Genomic DNA, 19,738 nt, shown 5'->3' on the forward strand with positions numbered 1-19,738 from the left:
TATAAAATATTGTTTGAAAAACTATTTAATGCATAGATATCCTAGGTAATGTATAAATTTCCTCGGAATTGTATATAATTCCAATATCGTATTAGGAAATGTATAAAGTAAATGCTTTCTGTAATAAAACACGTTGTTAATAATATTTTTTTAATATAACACTTATTGAGACAATCGGGTAACAGTCATACCGTAAAATAATAATAATATGTTCATATTATCTTACTAATTAAAACTTCTAAAATCAACTATCTATTAACTTTTAACGTATCACAAAATAAATCAACTTATATTTATTCTTATAAAATCAAATTTTCATTGGCAAGTAATCAGTCTGATAATTAAGTAATTATAAATGTCAAAGTATAAAAGTAAATCTTTATATTATAATACTTTGTCAGTCCATATAGCTATTTATTTTTGCAGGGTAAGCTCGAATGGCATTTGGAAGTACATAATACTTTATTTTTAAAACACAGACATCTTGATGTAGCACAGTTTTTCTTGCAAAGGCACTTCTTAAATCCCTGGCCGGTTCCAGTGGATTGCAAGTTGGCAACTGACCGTAGTGCAAGACTCGTCCCGCTGTCCCCGCGTACCCACCAATATCTTAAATGTTTTACATTTCCGATTGCTATTTAGGAAATGTATAGATTTCCTAGGAAATATGTAATGTGTTAGTATAATATAATTTATTTCACACATTTCCGTGCGATCTTAGAAATTACATACATTTCCTAGGAATTGTATACAATGATGGATTACACACATTTCCGTTAACATATATACAAAAGTCCTGAATGATATTCGATGAAGTCAAATCCCTTACATTTCACGGTGCCGATTTTATAGTGAACATCGGACATCCAATCTGCTAAGGTAGAGTGTCGCAAACTCTCTGGAGAAACACTGGACTCCGCCCGTCGCGGTACTGAAAAGCTATTACTTATAAACCCCTATATTATGCTCTATAGACCAGTTTTCGTAAATGACGTGGGGTAAATTAATTAGTAATCTGTACGAAGCACTTTACAAATCGTTCGTATTGTGTATGAAGTTACCTTTCACATTCCCTACAAAATAAATAACAAAGAACTGTTCTGAAATATTTAAAACATTTTGTTTTTTAAATGATCACATTAGTCTTGTTTGTAGTGAGACAGCTATGACTTCTAATTTGAATGTGACTGCGGAAGGGTGAGCTGCCCTCACTTACTTTATTACGACAATGACTCGACATTTATTATCAGTTATGAAAATAAATTCTCTCCTCGTGAAATAAAAGGGAAAAAAAATGAATTAAAGCCAGTCGACCACGAACAAAACGTGTTTAGGCCTTAATTGTGTAATACATTTTGGAGTTAGGGCCGGTTTGTTGCATTTTATTATGATGACTAGTAGGCGCCTGTGACTTTTTCAAGGCAAACAAATTATTCAATAAGAGGTATTTCTGTCTCTAGTTCTGTTCTAGGTCTATTCTTGCTTCACCCTGACTGGTGGACGAACTTACGGGACTCAGCCTGAAAGAATTTGTTCTAACATTTGTCTTTACTGGTGGTAGGACGTCTTGTGAGCCCGCACGGGTAGGTACCACCACCCTGCCTATTTCTGCCGTGAAGCAGTAATGCATTTTGGTTTGAAGGGTAAAGCGGGTGTTATAACTATACTGAGACCTTAGAACTCATGTCTCAAGGTGGGTGGCGGCATTTACGTTGTAGATGTCTATGGGCTCCGGTAACCATCTAACACGAGGTGGGCTGTGAGCACATCCACCCATCTATGCAATAAAAAAAAAAACATGAGTAATACTTCGCTAAATCTACCAAAGGAATATTTTGGAGCTTACTTCTTTAGAATCGATTTTATTTGAAGCACTCAGTACGATAATTAGGTAGGGATTTAAATCGAGCGTTGAAAAAATATGTTATATGTTTTCATTCTCATTTAGGTACTAATAATAGACTTAATCATGTTCCACTTAAACATCATGATTTATTGAATTCAATTAGCACGCCCCTCATCTAGGGTCATTTTAGTAAAATGTTTACTGTGAATATTTTTATTTTGCTGTACATATGGCAGTGATTTTGGTATGGACCTGTGATGAGACGAAATGAAAATGAGGTTGGTTAGAGAATGTTAACTATGAATGTGGAAGGATATAGAGGAAGAGGTAGACCTAAGAAGAAATGGATGGATTGCGTGAAAGACGATATGGGTAAGGAGGGAGTGAGCGAAGGAATGATATATGATAGAAGAGTATGGAAGGAGAAAACATGTTGCGCCGACCCCAGGTGACTGGGAGAAGGGTACGATAATGATGACATATGGCAGTGATTTAAGACATTGCATAAATGAGAATACAGTTTTAAAATATTAGTTTAATTGTCATCTGATTTAACTTTGTGAAATTCTGTTAGGTTACATAGACAGATAGGCAGACAGATTCAGGTCAAACTGTGTCAAACAAAAAGTGCTAAAAGCGTACAGATTTCGGCCTGTGCCGATTTGTTGAAGTAACGTCAATGTCAATGATCCCCGTTTCTTGTTTTATGTTATTTGGCAATTCTGCGCTTAATGATTTGTTTTATTGTTCGGCGGAATTTGATGTTAATGTCCTGCGTCATTATTGTAATAACAGGGTGGTGAATTGAGAAGTATTACTTCCCGGAAGGATCTCTCGTCATTAGCACGTTTTGAAGTATGTCCGTTGAAAAGTTTATGAGTAAGACGTTATTAAAAGTTTTAATTATAACGAAGTATGAGTACAAAATGAGCGTCCGTTACTTCACAAGTAAAATGCCTCGTGTATTCCAAGTAATTTGACTATGCTGTGCCGTAGGGCGAGTACCGATTACTGAGTAATTTCTGAGTAATTGAGTGGTCATGTGGTCGCGAACGAATCTCACGATAAAAAATAAGTTATCGTAATCTATACTAATATTATAAAGAGGAAAGATTTGTTTGTTTGTTTGTTTCGAATAGGCTTCCAAACTACGGAACCGATTTGAAAAATTCTTTCACTGTTTAGGAGCTACAGTATTTCCGAGTGACATAGGCTATAATATTTTTTTAAAAGTTAGGGATCCTTACTAAAACTCCAATAATGTAACCCAAGGTGTAAGAAAAACACCTAAAATATACTTACATCGCGTGCCCTGCGAAAACTATTGACGATAGAATAAAGTAATCTATACTAATATTATAAAGAGGAAAGATTTGTTTGTTTGTTTGTTTCGAATAGGCTTCCAAACTACTGAACCGATTAGAAAAATTCTTTCACTGTTTAGGAGCTACAGTATTTCCGAGTGACATAGGCTATAATATTTTTTTAAAAGTTAGGGATCCTTACTAAAACTCCAATAATGTAACCCAAGGTGTAAGAAAAACACCTAAAATATTCTTACGTCGCGTGCCCTGCGAAAACTATTGACGATAGAATAAAGTAATTTATACTAATATTATAAAGAGGAAAGATTTGTTTGTTTGTTTGTTTCGAATAGGCTTCCAAACTACTGAACCGATTTGAAAAAAATTTTCACTGTTTAGGAGCTACAGTATTTCCGAGTGACATAGGCTATAATATTTTTTTTTAAAGTTAGGGATCCTTACTAAACCTCCAATAATGTAACCCAAGGTGTAAGAAAATCACCTAAAATATACTTACATCGCGTGCCCTGCGAAAACTATTGACGATAGAATAAAGTAATCTATACTAATATTATAAAGAGGAAAGATTTGTTTGTTTGTTTGTTTCGAATAGGCTTCCAAACTACTGAACCGATTTGAAAAATTCTTTCACTGTTTAGGAGCTACAGTATTTCCGAGTGACATAGGCTATAATATATTTTTTAAAAGTTAGGGATCCTTACTAAAACTCCAATAATGTAACCCAAGGTGTAAGAAAAACACCTAAAATATTCTTACATCGCGTGCCCTGCGAAAACTATTGATGATAGAATAAAATAATGTACTATAACTTTGTAGAACACATTATTATTTACAAAAAATGTGGCGACAGCATATGTCCGACTATTATAGCTATGCCACAATAAGTGTTAATTTATTTAAAAAATAAAAAACAACATCAAATATCGTTCACAGGGTAGCTTTTTTATAATTGTGGGTTTACTGGTGCCCCGGAGGCCTTTCCAGTTTCACAAGGACAGGTGGGCGAGCAAGGGCTCAGAGAAAGCAAGGGCTCAGCCAGTACAAGGAAGCTCTTACTCAATAAACTCAATGGCTTTTGTTTTGTATGTATGACCTTTTTACGAAAACTAGAAAAATAATAATATAAAAATAATATAAAAATAGATAAAAACAAATATTATTTAAACGAATATAAAAGTTTTTTAAAAATATAATATTCAAACTATCTTTATAATTTTCTATTTTTAGAGACCTGACGCAAATATAAGGGATAATGTGTGTGTATTGTAATTTTTTATTTTGAAAATTTTGATAATGACCCGAGCGAAGCTGGAGCAGGACGCTTTATTTTATTTATACCTCGAATTGAATTTCGAATTTCGAATTTCGAATTTTTATAATAAGGAGCTTCGTTCCTATCCGGTGTCACACGACACCACGCATTTTTTTAATATGCTACATATATATTATATTATGTATATATTATATGTCTTTTAAAAAGAGTTACCACATAGTACATAGTATAAAACAAAGTCGCTTTCTCTGTCCCTATATCCCTATGTATGCTTAATCTTTAAAACTACGCAACGGATTTTGATGCGGTTTTTTTAATAGATAGATTGATTGAAGAGGAAGGTTTATATGTATAATAACATCCATTAAATAGTGGAGAAATCAATATTAAATTACAGTTTCCGAAGCGAAGCGAGGGCGGGTCGCTAGTAATTTATAATAAGACTTAGTAATTTTTATTTTTTTATTGCTTATGTGGGTGGACAAGCTCACAGCCACCTGATACTAAGAGGTTATCGAAGCCCATAGATATCAACCATCTAAATGCTGCCACCCACCTCGAGACATGAGTTCTAAGGTCTCAGTTTTACAGTACAACGACTGCCCTGCCCTTAAAACTCAACTCAACCCTCCAAAATCAAATACATAAATGCAAATAAATAAACAAAGAAATCGAGAGTGGAGAGAAGATGAAAGCTTGTACCTTTTAACACATTACAAAACAAAAGAAGTACATTCAATTTCACTTTATTTATCTGAAGACAGCGCTTATAATAAGAAAACAAAATTAGGTTAGTCACTGTATTAGAGTTAACAAATGAAGCACAACTCAATCTAATCATAGGAAATGTGTGTTGTTACATTTTAAAGCAACCAACTATTAAAAAATACGTTGGTTTACTTGATTCGTGATCGCGTTCAGTTCGTATGGCTTAGAACTTTAGGACCTTGTAAATCTGAACATAAAATATACAATGTTGTTTCTATTATACCGCGCTACATTCTCTTTTTTTTTCATTTACAAGAAAATCAATAAACGTTGAATTTTACAACGCTATCACAAACAATACCTATTTTAGGGTTAAATTTATAAACTAAAAAGTAATAGGCAACTGTTATCGCAACTAATATCGGGTCGGTTGTAAGTTGGCGACCAATCTATGTCTAAAAACACTATAACCAGGATGGCATGATCGTACAACCAATATGCCATACAACCAGTAAATTCAGACTGGTGAGCGTGTGAAAAATAAGTATGTTACTAGATACCTAATCTATTAATGATACCTAGTCTGTGCAGCCTATCAGGAGATGTGGATAAGTGAAGTAGGCCTCCTTTAAATCTCCCCTTAATTCGTATCTTGAATATTACTTAGTAAGGTACGCTGTTCAGCTCTAGGTGTCATCACCATAGAGCCTATTTATGTTGTATTATATTAATTACATCTCTAAAGCTGAGCTGTTTAGGTCTTTTATTTATCGATTGAGGCACTACGAAGTCTGCCAGGTCAGCTAGTAAGCAATAAATTTGGAACATGCTTAGTTTTTGATGAAAAACTCAAGATATTAGGGGTTTTTAAACTATTTAAAGCAGTTCGCAGAGGTTTACAGCACGCTCTCGGATGAAGATTGAGTTCGGAACCTTAACAGTTTTTTTGTGTAGGTGTAAATCTTAAAGCGCGTTTACGACGTTTCGTCCTGTGGTCCACGTTGAAAAGTGAAAGCGTTTTAGCATATATACTTAGTCTGGCCATAAATACTGTTACAATTAAAAATAAACATAATATTACTTTTGAATTTGGAATCTCTCATTTTTATATCATTGCTCATTGAGTTTTCTCATTTTCAAAGATGACTTTGGACTTGCAGCCTATAAGAGACGTACTGGTCATTTCTTAACTGATAATTTAAAAGAGAATAGGGTGGTAAAATCGAAACAACTACTGAAGCGGTACGCAAAGGGAGGTCATAGAAAATTTTTGTTTACGGATGAGAAAATTTTTACAATTAAACACATTTTAACAAATAAAATGACCGTATTTATGCTCAAAGCTCTAAGGGAGCTTCCCAATAAGTCGACAGAGTGCAACGTGGGCACTATCCGACTTCAGTGATGGTTTGGTGGGGTATTAGCTATCAAGGAGTGACTGAGCCATACTTTTGTGAAAAAGGTATCAAAAAATCGGCACAAGTGTATCAAGATACCATTCTTGAGAAGGTAGTGAAGCCCCTTAACAACACCATTTTCAATAATCAAGAATGGTCCTTCCAGCAAGACTCGGCACCTGGTCATAAAGCTCAGTCTACGCAGTCTTGGTTGGAAACGAACGTTTCGGACTTCATCAGAGCTGAAGACTGGCCGTCGCTTAGTCCCGATCTTAATCCGCTGGATTATGATTTATGATCAGTTTTAGAGAGTACGGCTTGCTCTAAACGCCATGATAGGTTGGAGTCCTTAAAACAATCCGTACGATTGACAGTGAAAATTTTTCCCATGGAAAGAGTGCGTGCTTCTATTGATAACTGGCCTCAACGTTTAGAGGACTGTATTGCAGCCAATGGAGACCACTTCGAATAAGCTTTTTATACTTTAAATTGTTTTATATTTATGTATTAAACTAACACGCTGTAAAAGTAATAAATGTTATTTGCAATAGATTTTTTTTTTCCTTTGTGTCAATATTTATGGCAAGACTAATTCAAGGCTTCTAATTATTTGGCGTAGGAAATTTGAATTATTTTGCCAGATATTCAAGTCGGCTAATAGAGGTCATGGGTAATAGAGATAATGTCATGTGTAAATTTTATTAGTAGGTTCAATAATGGGATTGGAACCAATAAAGCATTTTCTCTTACTGATTCGAGAATGAGTACTTCTTTAAAAGTCAGACCACTCTAAGGACGCTCCAACATGTCTTATTATATAATACGGATTAGACATACTATTATCTATACAATAATATGTCAAAATTGACCTCCAATATTTCATTATCACAGAAATTTTACAATTTTTTTTTATTGCCCTTGTAGGCAGACGAGCATACGGCCCACCTGCTGGTGAGTGGTTACCGTTGCCCATGGACTTCAGCAATGCCAGGGGCAGAACCAAGCCGCTGCCTACCGCTATTCAATTCAATAATACAATTCATAAATCATCTAAATAATTTGAAAACTGATCGGGTTCAACAAGTATTTGCGATCAGCGGAACTATTTTTATTCTTGTTACAATTAAACCCATATAATTTTCACATTTGATATTACTTCTTCAGCTTGGAAAGAATTTCAGTGATCGATTTTATTTGGCTTTGTAATTTTACGTTAATTTAATCTAATTAAAAACCTTTAAAGTTAGGTAAATATATGTATGTACATGTAATATATAGAGAACGATAACAGTGGTGCATTTCTTAAGTAGGATTTCCTTGTCCTCAAGTGAAAGTTCTTTAGAAAGGGCCCGTCAAGGCTGCGTGCGGTGAAAGTTTAGTAGTGTAACAAATTAAGGTCATAATATGTTCTTATTCAAATTAAATTTCGTAGGAAAATCGAATTATAATGCGAAAAAGGAAAACGGACCCGATCGTCTTTTTTTTTATTTTAACCCAAACAAAACTACTACCATAAATATAATTCAATCGAATCTTTACTGGTGGTAGGACCTCTTGAAGACCTCTTGTGAGTCCGCACGGGTAGGTGCCACCACCCTGCCTATTTCTGCGGTGAAGCAGTAATGCGTTTCGGTTTGAAGGTTGGAGCAGCCGTTGTAACTATACTGAGATCTTAGAACTTATATCTCAAGGTGGGTGGCGCATTTACGTTGTAGATGTCTATGGGCTCCAGTAACCACTTAACATCAGGTGGGCTGTGAGCTCGTCCACCCACCTAAGCAATAAAATTAAAACGTAATAGAAATAAATTCAGATCATGTGAACCTAGAATTAGCCTTCAGAGTACAAGCGGTTTCATCTTTCATTCAAAGGTCCATGGTAATAGGAAATATTACGAACACAAAGTTATATGTGCATGTATTACATACATATTTACATTAGTGAATGCATTTGCATTCAGAAGTTCTTATCAGTATTTTACTAGTTCGTTTTTATTTGATATGGATATATTTTAATGTTATGTATTATCAAGCAATTTCAAGTACACAGCAGCTGCAGTCTATTTATCTCTCTTATTCAGTTGATATTCACGCCTAATGGTTTTCTGGAAGCTATCACCTGATAAGACTGCATAATGTACTTTTTTGATTTCAATTATATCCGATCTTTAGTCTTTATCTATTAACTATCTTAGGTCTATTAAAATAGACATCACTCTAAGACACAAATAGTCACATTAATATAACTGCTTCCATAAAGACAACCCATTAAGCTTCTTGCCGGCTCTTCTCAGTGGGTCGCGTTTCCGATACGGTGGTAGATACAGCGAAGCACCGCTCTTGTTAGGGCCAGTGGTTAAAAACTCTCTTAGGTTGAGCCCGCTAGCTCACCAATCAAATTAAATCAAATCAAAAAAATTTATTCAACATAAATGAAAGTACATACTTGTTGAACGTCAAAAGAACTACCGCCAATTCACAATCGGCCCACAAGTGGCTGGAACACCCTGTAAGGCGATTAGGTAGAAAAAAAAGGAAAATTCTCGATGTCTTCTCCCTTAAACCATACACCAAACACTAGACCTTTGCCATAACAGCGATGAACAGTAAAACAACACTTTTAAGGGCATCGTGAAATTTTAATGCCACCGCGGTCAAGATTTAGAGGTGCGGTCATAGTAATGGTGCTTTACACAACGTTTGTCTTCATTCCATTTTTATTCTTCCTGTTACAGTTAATTAGGTTTGCATTGATTTGTTTATGGAGTATGTTTGTATGCTTTGATAACATTATATGTACGTAGTAATAGAAAAAAACAAACAACATACTAATATTCTCATAAAAATATTTTCTTTTAGATTAAAATATCTAAATTGTTACGCGGGTAGAATGATTTATAAAGTAATATTTCGATAAGCAATAAAATACAAAGAAATCTAGAAAAAAAATATAGAAAAGCATTTTTAAATGTATATAAGTTATTTTTATTTGAAATTCACTTTTCAATATTGAAACAATGAATAAAATATTTATACTATTAATCTGCTTGCACTGTACTAAGGAAATTCAATGTAAGTTTCAAAATTAAATATACGTAAACTTATATTTTTTTCTGGCTAAAAACTCATTTTTGAAAAGGAATTTCGCGACTCTTTTTTTATATTTTGTTTTTTACAAAATTAAATTTTTATTCAACTTACTTATCGTCGTTGCAAAATTGTAATCTCCTATGTGTATAAATGTTGTTTTCGAGAAAATCTAATAATACTACTTCCTGAAAAATATATGCAAATATTTTTTTAGCACATAGGATACTTTGATCTACAATAAAATGCAAACCGAGACTTAGGATTTTTTAAGATTGAGGCGTAATACAATGAAATATTGAGATATGCACATGGGAGTTTTTGCTGCGTATAGGTAAAATAACTTTCATAATATATGAAATGTTTTCATTTTTAAATTTTGGCCCAAAGTCTCAGATCGAGATTTTTAATTTAAAACGACGTTATGTAATATCTTGTTTATGCACATTTTCGTGACTTCATTAATAATTGAGATTGATTAATATTAGGAAACTAGAATTCGTTATTGGAGAAATTTAGGACACACCGCATATTTGTATTTACATTTTTTTATGTCAATGAGGAATGAACAACTAAAAGTGTAATTTTGTTTTTATCGGAGCTGTGACGTGAAATTTGCCGTCCATAATGATGCACGGAATAACGACTTATCTATCCGTCAAACAGGAAAATATTATAGACAGGAAACTTCTATACCTAGTCAGGTCATAAGTATTGTCACACAGTAAAAACTTTTCTTTTAGAATGCTGGCCACAAAAAAGTTTATTGAATTCGAATTTCGAATTGTTCATGAAAATAAAAATGTATACTTTTAGAATTTTACTCATTTTTAAATATGGAGTGGACGCTTAAAGAAGACCGTGTTGCAGTTATTGCGTTGCATCGTTGCGGTTACGCGCCAATTCAAATTTTTAACATACTGAAAAATTTGAATATAACCAAAAGATTCGTTTATCTTACCATCAAACGATACAATGAAGACTCTAGTGTAGTCTGTTAGGACTCCAGCAGTGATAAAAGCTGTGAAGGCGCGAATTCAAAGAAATCCCAAACATAAGCAGAAACTGTTGGCCCTTCAGATGGGGTTAAGCAGAACCACGGTGAAAAGGGTGTTAAATGAAGACTTAGGGCTTCGGGCATATCGAAGAAAAACAGGACATCATTTGAATGCTCGTCTAATGGACCTGAGACTGAAGAGATGCCGCGCTTTGTTGAAGCGGTACGCGGGAAAAAAATATCGGGAAATCGGGAAAAAAGTTTACCGTAGAAGAGAGCTACAACAAACAAAATGATAAGGTGTACGCACACAGTAGTGAAGAAGCGAGCAACCGTATTCCGCGTGTCCAACGAGGTCATTTTCCATCCTCGCTCACGGTATGGTTGGGAGTTTCTTATTGGGGCTTAACAGAGGTACATTTTTGTGAGAAAGGTGTATAAACGAATGCAGTTGTGTATCAAAATACAGTCCTGACGAACCTTGTGGAACCTGTTTCTCATACCATGTTCAATAACAGGCACTGGGTATTCCAACAAGATTCGGCGCCAGCTCATAGAGCGAAGAGCACACAAGACTGGCTGGCGGCGCGTGAAATCGACTTCATCCGGCACGAAGACTGGCCCTCCTCCAGTCCAGATTTGAATCCGTTAGATTACAAGATATGGCAACACTTGGAGGAAAAGGCGCGCTCAAAGCCTCATCCTAATTTGGAGTCACTCAAGACATCCTTGATTAAGGCAGCCGCCGATATTGACATGGACCTCGTTCGTGCTGCGATAGACGACTGGCCGCGCAGATTGAAGGCCTGTATTCAAAATCACGGAGGTCATTTTGAATAAACTTTAGTGTCATAAGAATCTATGTTTTGTTAAGTTCATTTTGGTATATGAATGGTTACATAATGAATAAACTTGTTTCAATAATTTTACATTAAACATGTGACAGAATTTATGGCCTGACTAGGTATTTCTGGTTACTGCTCTGATTTTTAATATATTTAACTGTAACTTGAGACCGAAGATATTTTCTAATTATAAATACAATTATAATGATTCTTTCAGTTTAAAGATTAATGTATTTTTTTTAAATTGCTATTATAGGCAGGCGAGCATATATTTCATCTGATGGTGATTACCGGTGCTCTTAGACGACAACACTGTTAGGGCATAGTCAAGCCATATCCGATACATGACTTGTCGGATCCCTCAAATCCACACTTTGTAGTTTAAGACTCTTCAAGCACCGGTCACCGTCCTCGTTGAAATCGTCGATCGAAGAGATCTACCTATAGACATAACCAGTTTCTCGCCGGATCTGCTCAGTGGATCGTGATTCCGATCCGGTGGTAGATTCTGCGAACCACTGCTCTTGTTAGGGCTAGTGTTAGCACATTCTCTAAGATTGAGCCCCATGAGCCCACCTACCAGTATGGCTGAAACAGCCCCTTAGGCTAACAGCGAATAACGTAAAACAGTAGGGAAAAATAACAAAGCCACTAGCTATTGTTGACTACTCTTTGCAAACCCCCTTCGAAGGAAGATATATCATCACGCTTAGGAAACACCGAGGACGAAAGTTCGTTTTACAACATAGCAAAAAAGATCTCTGAAAACTCAATCATCTACGAGTATTGTACTGTAGTTTTATAAAAGGTAGGTGTGCTAATCAAACAAAAAACTAAAATCATTACTTTTCTGCAGCCAACGATGAAGTATTAAAATATTGGTATGTAACACAAATACTATATGAGTCGTCTATTATCAAAGGTGGCAATCTGTGCATTTGGACCAAAAATTTTTATTGATATGTCAATACAGATTGATTTGAATATAATCGTCTCCTTCAAAGAATACGGTTCAAAACCTGCATTAAATAAAGGCTAATAGTTAACCTGTTATTTATCTAAGATGTCGTTCAGAAGAGTTTTGTGACTGCCAATGGAATACAAAGTAAATAATTCGTTTTTCTGATTTACCAATAATTGTCCAAAAGTCACATTGCCGGCTTTGATAATAGTCGACTCATATAGATTAATCGATTAATTCAATTACAATGCAAAAGTAATAAAAAATTACAACTTGTTTTTTCGTATTTTTACATGTAGACTTTACTAGTTTATGGGCTAGTTATAAATAGTTGCGGCAGCTCGTAAATATTAGAATGTCCCGCCATACATCTTAGGACACAAACTAGACCTGTCACTTGTATTCTATAATGGCTATCCAATTCTTCACATTGACATCCATGACTGCTTCATAATAAAAATATCTATGTAGAATGGTGCAACCTACCTGTATTGTCTTAAAATTTTCCCTACCACCGGTAACCACCTAAATTTATATAATATGTTACCCAAAATTTAAGTTTATTGAATTAACTTGATACTTGGTGCCATATCTATACATATAAATAAAATTAGTGTCTGTTTGTAGTATTGAAATAACCACTTTTTACTACATGCATATGAATATAATATATACGGTACATACACCAAAATAACATTTTATATATTTTTTGTCTGTCTGTCTGTTTGTTCCGGTTAATCTCTGGAACGGCTGAACCGATTTTGATGAAACTTTCACTAATAGGTAGCTGATGATTAATGGAGTAGCTTAGGCTACTTTTTTTAAACTAGCTTCGCCCCGCGGTGTCACCTACAGTTATTGTCGTACCGCGCGCAACATGGCGGGCTTCGCCTATCAGTAATAAAATTTAATGTTTCCGAAGCGAAGCGAGGGCGGGTTGCTAGTTAAAAAATAAAAAATAGGTTATCGTTAACTTTTTATTTTAAGGATATGATCGCCTCAATTGGACAAACGAATTCTCCGCCTAACTGATGCTAAACAGTTCACTGCATCAACTCCACTGCAATAAACATGAGATACCGGAAGCATCATCTCAAAGTCTTAATACCATTAGACTCGTACCCTAACTCACAAGCTGTTTTTTCATCATAAGCAGAAATGAAATCGATGCGTAATTATTTTTGATATTACACAAAATTTCCCTTCATTAGGGAACCAGATTTGGAGCACAGAAGAGCAAGCTTAAGATTAAAACCTAAAGATGCCATTCATAATGAGAGACAACAAAGACAGAAGCATAACAGAGCGAGGAATGTTATGAAGTAAGTTGTACTAATCTATTACAGTGGAAGGTCTGTTAGTGAGTGCAGCAGAATGGCCTTGAGCAGGAGTGGCGGCACGCGTCAGGTGCACTCTCTCCTAGGCTACATGCTGACCACGACTACTCTGTCAAGAGTGAAACGACTGACAAGAACACTAATGTATCTATTTATCTAATCGGTATGGGCCGTTCTTCGCTCATGTGAGCATCAAAATTGACTCAAACGATCATATTTAATAATGTAGACAATAATTATACGTAAGTAATACAAGTTTTAGAGGCGTTCGTAAAGCTACATGTGCTGAAAATATGTACTCACAGATTCATTCACAAAAGTAAGACCGGACGAACAAATAACTACTATGCGTTTCGATTTTCCGTAATTTAGGTAATGGCCGCGAAGTCTTTTTGCTTCTTTTAGTGGTGTTTGATCAAGTTACTTCACTACTACATATAATAGATATCTACACGGTGATAAATTATTACCGCAGCGCGAAGATGATATATCGAGACATGACATCGAAAGATCGTTGGCATTGAATCGGTCGATTGCCTAGGCGTCAAATTTGAAGGCACGATCGCTTTACAGTAAATTTACAAGAACGCCTTCAGTAAATACGCATTCAAATTGAGGCTACTAAAGTTGTATTTAAAATGTAAAGTCGTCGTGGTCTAAAAGATAAGACGCTCGGTGAAAACGTATCGAACGATGTAGCGCTTAAATGCCGCAGGCAGACACCAATTTTACTTAAGAAATACGTGCTTAAGTTATGTTCACGAATGACTTCGACAATGAAGAAGGACAATATCATGCAATAAGAATCAGATCCTTAAATATAATTTTCGTGAATACAAAATGGACACATATGTAGATCTCAAGTCTCTAAGTGTGTGGTGGCATTAACGTTGCGCCATAACTTTGTTCATTTGTTTAGGCAATAAAAAAATATTATATTTTTGTATTCTCAGATCAACGTTTGAAAGCCATCATGCAAGAACTACCAAGATTCAAAATGACTTATCAAGTAGTGACCGAGATCATTTGCATGTTAATCTTGATAGAAACGCTAAACGTATTCAAAACCATAATAAGATGTTTATGAAAGCAAATGATCGGGGAAGAGCCGGTTGGCCGAAATTGAAAAAAAACTTTAATGGATTAAAAAGTCGTCGAAATGTCGCACGGTGAGTATTCTAGAATTGTTGTAGTGCAGAATCTGTTATTGCTACGCTGACATCACATATTTGTGGAATGTGTACGCCACTTATCATAGGTTGATGATAACATGACAGAAACCTTTCTTGGACAAGAACAACAACAACTATACAATGTCTTTATTTTATCCGATCAGCTTAGAAATGCTTAAAGGACAACATCACGAACTGAAGATTCTATATGATTTATTTAGATTAATTGATGAATCCTAAAAGCTTATGATGCGCCTATTAAGACCGATAAGTGGAAGAAGATGAATAATTAATATTTAACATTGGGGCAAAGAGTTAAATAGACAATAATAATAATAATAATGGTACTGGATACAAAAGGCCTAAGCTCAGGTGACCTTATTAATAAAAGTCACTCTTGTTATAAATTGAATGAAATGGATTTGTAACCGCCGCGCCGCCTCTAGGTACCCTTGTATCATCAGTTCTCAGTCTCATGTTTCCTCAATTAGCTATTCAATTGATTCTAAAATGTCTATCGTATAGTCTGGTATTTACTGTAGACAAGTAATCGTCGGGCAAGATCTCTAAATCGTATTTAATGGCTCCGGTAACATGAAATCAGATAAGTTTTGAGAGACTATGCGAGTCAAAGCTAATTTAAAAAAATAATAATAGATAAACCGAAATCTTCGCAAAATTTTGAAACCAGAAAATAAGAAAGAAATGTCGAAAGCAATTCTAAGTAAGCAGCAACACGCACGTTTTTACAAGATCCTAAAACTTTGTACAATAAAAAACATTCATAATATTTTAATATCTCAATGACTGTAATTGATCTGTTTTTACATACCTACCGATTCCAATATTTTTCCTGTTCTAACCAAACCACAAAATTAATTTATGCGGTTACTACATGTAGGTAGGTATTTATTTGAAGTTTTTATATAATTAATTAACTAAAGCATCGATATTGGGGATCCTGATTCTGTTTAAATTTAATTTTAATATCTAATTGTTCATCACACGGTCCGAGTATCTGCTTTGTGAATTTCCTTCCCGTTTGTAAATGCTGCAACATTTACAATAAGTTTCTTTTTTGCTTGTGGATCTTTTTCTTTGAAAATTTCAGTAAACAAATATGAATTAACACTTTTTTCATTAAATTTACAGTTCAACCCAAATGACACCGGTCCAGCTGCTGCAACATGCTTCTTTTGAAGAGTGAGTTGATGGCTTGATTTAGTTAACGTTATCAAAACTATTTTTGCGGCTTAATCTCGCGTTTTTTATTGTTTTTATATTATTTCAATTATACCTATATTGTGTTAAGAAATAGGCGATATCGTGCTTATACAATATTCAAATGTCCACGAATATTATTTGTCATCATTTAGTCGTCCTTATTCGACAACAACGGAAAAAATATATAGTTAGACAATAACAAAAAAAAAAACGGAATTAAACTGTACAAAGTAGTTTCAATTATTTCTAAGTCTCGCGAAAACCGAAGAAAACATTAAAGAGCCATTAATCACGGAATACATCATTCAGCGAGTTATTCGAAAAAAATCCGTATGATATATATTCCGTATGAAATACATTACGAATGCGTTTAAATTTTTCCTAAAAATACGTATGATAAGGAATGCTTTTTTTTGTATATCCACTTAATTACTACCGCCGCCAACCTTAAGACATGAGGCCGAAGTCTCAATTGTAATGTATAACGAGTGTTGTCATCAGAACACTTATTAAAGTATTAATGTTCTGTATATTTTGAAGATTTGATCTATTACCTACGATATTATTTCTTCATTATCGAGAGAAAATACGGTTCTAGCATTCAATATACACTATATACTATATCACTCAACACTGGGCGCCTGTGCAACGTGTTAAGCTAATTACGATTCAAATTATATATTTTTTTATATTTCAGTTCAACGGACACGAATTTAACAAAAGGAATAACATCACAAAAGCTCAGTCCTTACACAGTAAGTTGAATGATTAGAAACACTTAAACGTTAACTTTTTTAAATAAAGCTTTGTTATTGTATTGTTGGTGTTTTCTAGATAAAGCAACAAATCTTAGAAATTATGTCGGCTTTTCCAAATGCAAATGTAACTTATGAAGTGATTGGACGTACAGCCTCGTACAATGATATTCTGTTGCTGAAAGTAACCGAACTAAAAAGAGACATAACAAGATATTTTAGAGCAAATAAAAACAAGTATGTTGATGAAATACCCGAGAAGAAAGTGTTATTCATTGTACACGGATTAAACATTCTAGGAATTAATAATCTGCGGTGCTTAATTAATACTAAAGCTTTGGCTATTTTGCTATCGTATTACTTTGAGCACTTGGATAAGTTTGATATATTTTTCATTCCTCTGGCTAATCCGGATGGATATACATTTTTAGGTAATTCCCAGGTGTGTATCTTTTTTATTAATTTTCATATGGTGATATTTTATGAATTCATCGATTCATTTGCTCTTTTGGTGTAATTTACAACGGTTACAAAAGCCCTTGGATACCACAACTAGGATACAATTCTTAAATTTTAATTCCAAATAGCACTGCAATATCAAGTATACTTATATGCATCATTGCTTTCCAGAATAAATAACTAGAATATACGTAGATAAAAGTAAAGTGCTTGTATCGGAATAAGTGTATTTTACTAATTTGAAAATTTGACGTATCAGGATCTGTGATAGTGCTTATAGCCACCGGTTACTATATGAAGGCTGATCTTGGATTTAGTGGTTTTAGTCTATTTGAAGTATTAATGCTATTCGGGATCTGACTGTATTTTTTATTGTCTCGTAAGTTTCTAGCATACATATCGTAAAATAATATCCTAGATTGATCATTCTCTTTAAAAATCTATAGACTATATTTAACTGTATTAATAGTAAATGTGAAAGAGCTCATGTAATGACTAAACAGACCTGTATTATTGGTTTTAAGAAAATGCTATCAACTGCTTTGTGAAATCTTATATCTTTTTCCTCGAAACTGAAGATAATTTCCAAGTATAAACTGTTGAAAGTAGCCATAATATATCTTGGATATGTTTGCAGCACATTTGGAATAAAAACATAGCACCACAAAACGACTGCCCTGGTGTATTTCTGGACCGAAACTTCGACGTAGCCTGGAATGTTTCTAGCATAAACTCTTGCAGTCAGCTTTACCCTGGAGAACAACCATTTTCAGAGGTGGAAACCAGGGCTATTCGTGGTATCCTACATCGTTATAGCCACAAGATTATAGCCTATTTCAATGTACATGTCGGATCAATTAACCACAGAGTGATTAAGGTATAAAATTTAAAAATGTTCATTTATAGATTTATGTTCTTATCTGATTAAAGACTCAATCTTTTTTTGTTAGTATCAAGAATTAAAAAAAAACTTCTAATCCTAATTCTCCTAATCGTAAACTTTAATAATATATTTATGAAAACCTATAATCTATTAGGGGGATGCAGTGTTGTATCCAAACGGTTATACCGACGTGCAAATAGATGATGACAAATACTTCGATCTGAAAGCAGAAATAGAAGAAGCAATGAAGAATTCAAGTTTTCAAAATGCTGCTGTCCAAGTTGAAACTTTGCAGAATTGGTATGGAAAGATTTCGGGTACCAGTGTCGATTATGCTTCCACGGTAATTGTATTTTTTTTGCTTTATTAGAATCCTCCTCCGTGCGTCGTATTCCTCAGTTCTGAGGATCGTGACCTTTACTGAGCACTTTTGTTAGGACTATGTTCCTCCATTCACTTTTGTCCTGATGCGCAGTGGATAGCGATATTAATGCTGGATTCCAAAGTCGTCTCAATCTGATCGGACCAGCGCATGTGACTACGCCCCCTAGGCCTCTTTCCTTCCACTTTGCCGGTGATGAGAAGTCTTTCGAGATTGTCACCCTTTTTCTGACCGAAAAACTCTAAAACCCTACGTAGGCAAATGGTGGAGAGTCTTAAGGAGACACCTAGTTCTTCCAGAATTGATGCGTTTGTCCGATGCGCCGTCCAGGGAATCCGCACCATTTTCCTCCAGCACCACATCTCAAACGCATCGATCTGACTTCGATCAGCCTTCTTCAGAGTCCATGTCTCCATATTAGAATAACAGATAATATAATAACCAAATTCTAACTTACTATAAAACATACAGGCCGCTACTACTGAAATTATTGTTGTAAATTCCAAATTACATAATTTATTAAGTCTTACATTAAATCTTTTCCAATACCCCTTATGTTTTAGGTCTATAACTCTTCTGATTTTATGTTGTAATTCTAACCTTCGTATTTTATTGCAGATATACGGCATCCCATTTGCAATGGAACTAGTAATGCAAACGTATGCAAATGGTCAGCCTAAAGAGAAACCCAGCACGCAAACACTTGCTTTGAGCGAAATATGGAAAAGAGTTATAGACACAACGTTTAATTTTATTTCGAGAAGAACAAACAACACTGAAATGGAATAAAGCACATCTTGTAATTATCTAATTTTGACCCAACAATGATGTAATCAATCTTGTTTTCCTTTTTTAAATACATATATAAAATAAATTTGATGGCTTTTATCAAGATACTCATCACAGAAGGATGCATATAAGACATTTATATGATATATGATTCCGTATATTTCACATTTGTACGGTTCCTAATATTTCAGCATTGTTCCAAGTGACATGTTCATGGACAGATTGAAGAGTGTGCTGATAAGAACAGGCAAATCCAAGATCTGATTTCTAATGCCTTTATTATAGATATAATAGTTTTT

General features: G+C 34.5%; 1 protein-coding gene across 2 annotated transcripts in view; it reads left to right on the plus strand.

The window, feature by feature from the left end:
• Positions 1-19,483, plus strand: part of LOC101744586 (uncharacterized) — a 29,568-nt gene extending 10,085 nt beyond the window's left edge. Inside the window, exons 2-9 of one of the 2 annotated variants that reach the window (XM_062673996.1) lie at positions 13,658-13,760; positions 14,729-14,944; positions 16,100-16,150; positions 16,869-16,926; positions 17,006-17,368; positions 18,023-18,262; positions 18,423-18,611; positions 19,269-19,483. In XM_062673996.1, the coding sequence (XP_062529980.1) occupies positions 13,756-13,760; positions 14,729-14,944; positions 16,100-16,150; positions 16,869-16,926; positions 17,006-17,368; positions 18,023-18,262; positions 18,423-18,611; positions 19,269-19,439 (1,293 nt within the window). In that variant the 5' untranslated portion in view covers positions 13,658-13,755 and the 3' untranslated portion in view covers positions 19,440-19,483. Of the gene's footprint in view, positions 1-13,649; positions 13,761-14,728; positions 14,945-16,099; positions 16,151-16,868; positions 16,927-17,005; positions 17,369-18,022; positions 18,263-18,422; positions 18,612-19,268 lie in introns of both variants that reach the window. The other variant, XM_062673995.1, reaches the window with a different exon arrangement.
• Positions 19,484-19,738: the final 255 nt, after the last annotated feature.

This window comes from Bombyx mori, chromosome 19, assembly GCF_030269925.1.
Source record: "Bombyx mori chromosome 19, ASM3026992v2".
Taxonomy (NCBI): Eukaryota; Metazoa; Arthropoda; class Insecta; order Lepidoptera; family Bombycidae; genus Bombyx; species Bombyx mori.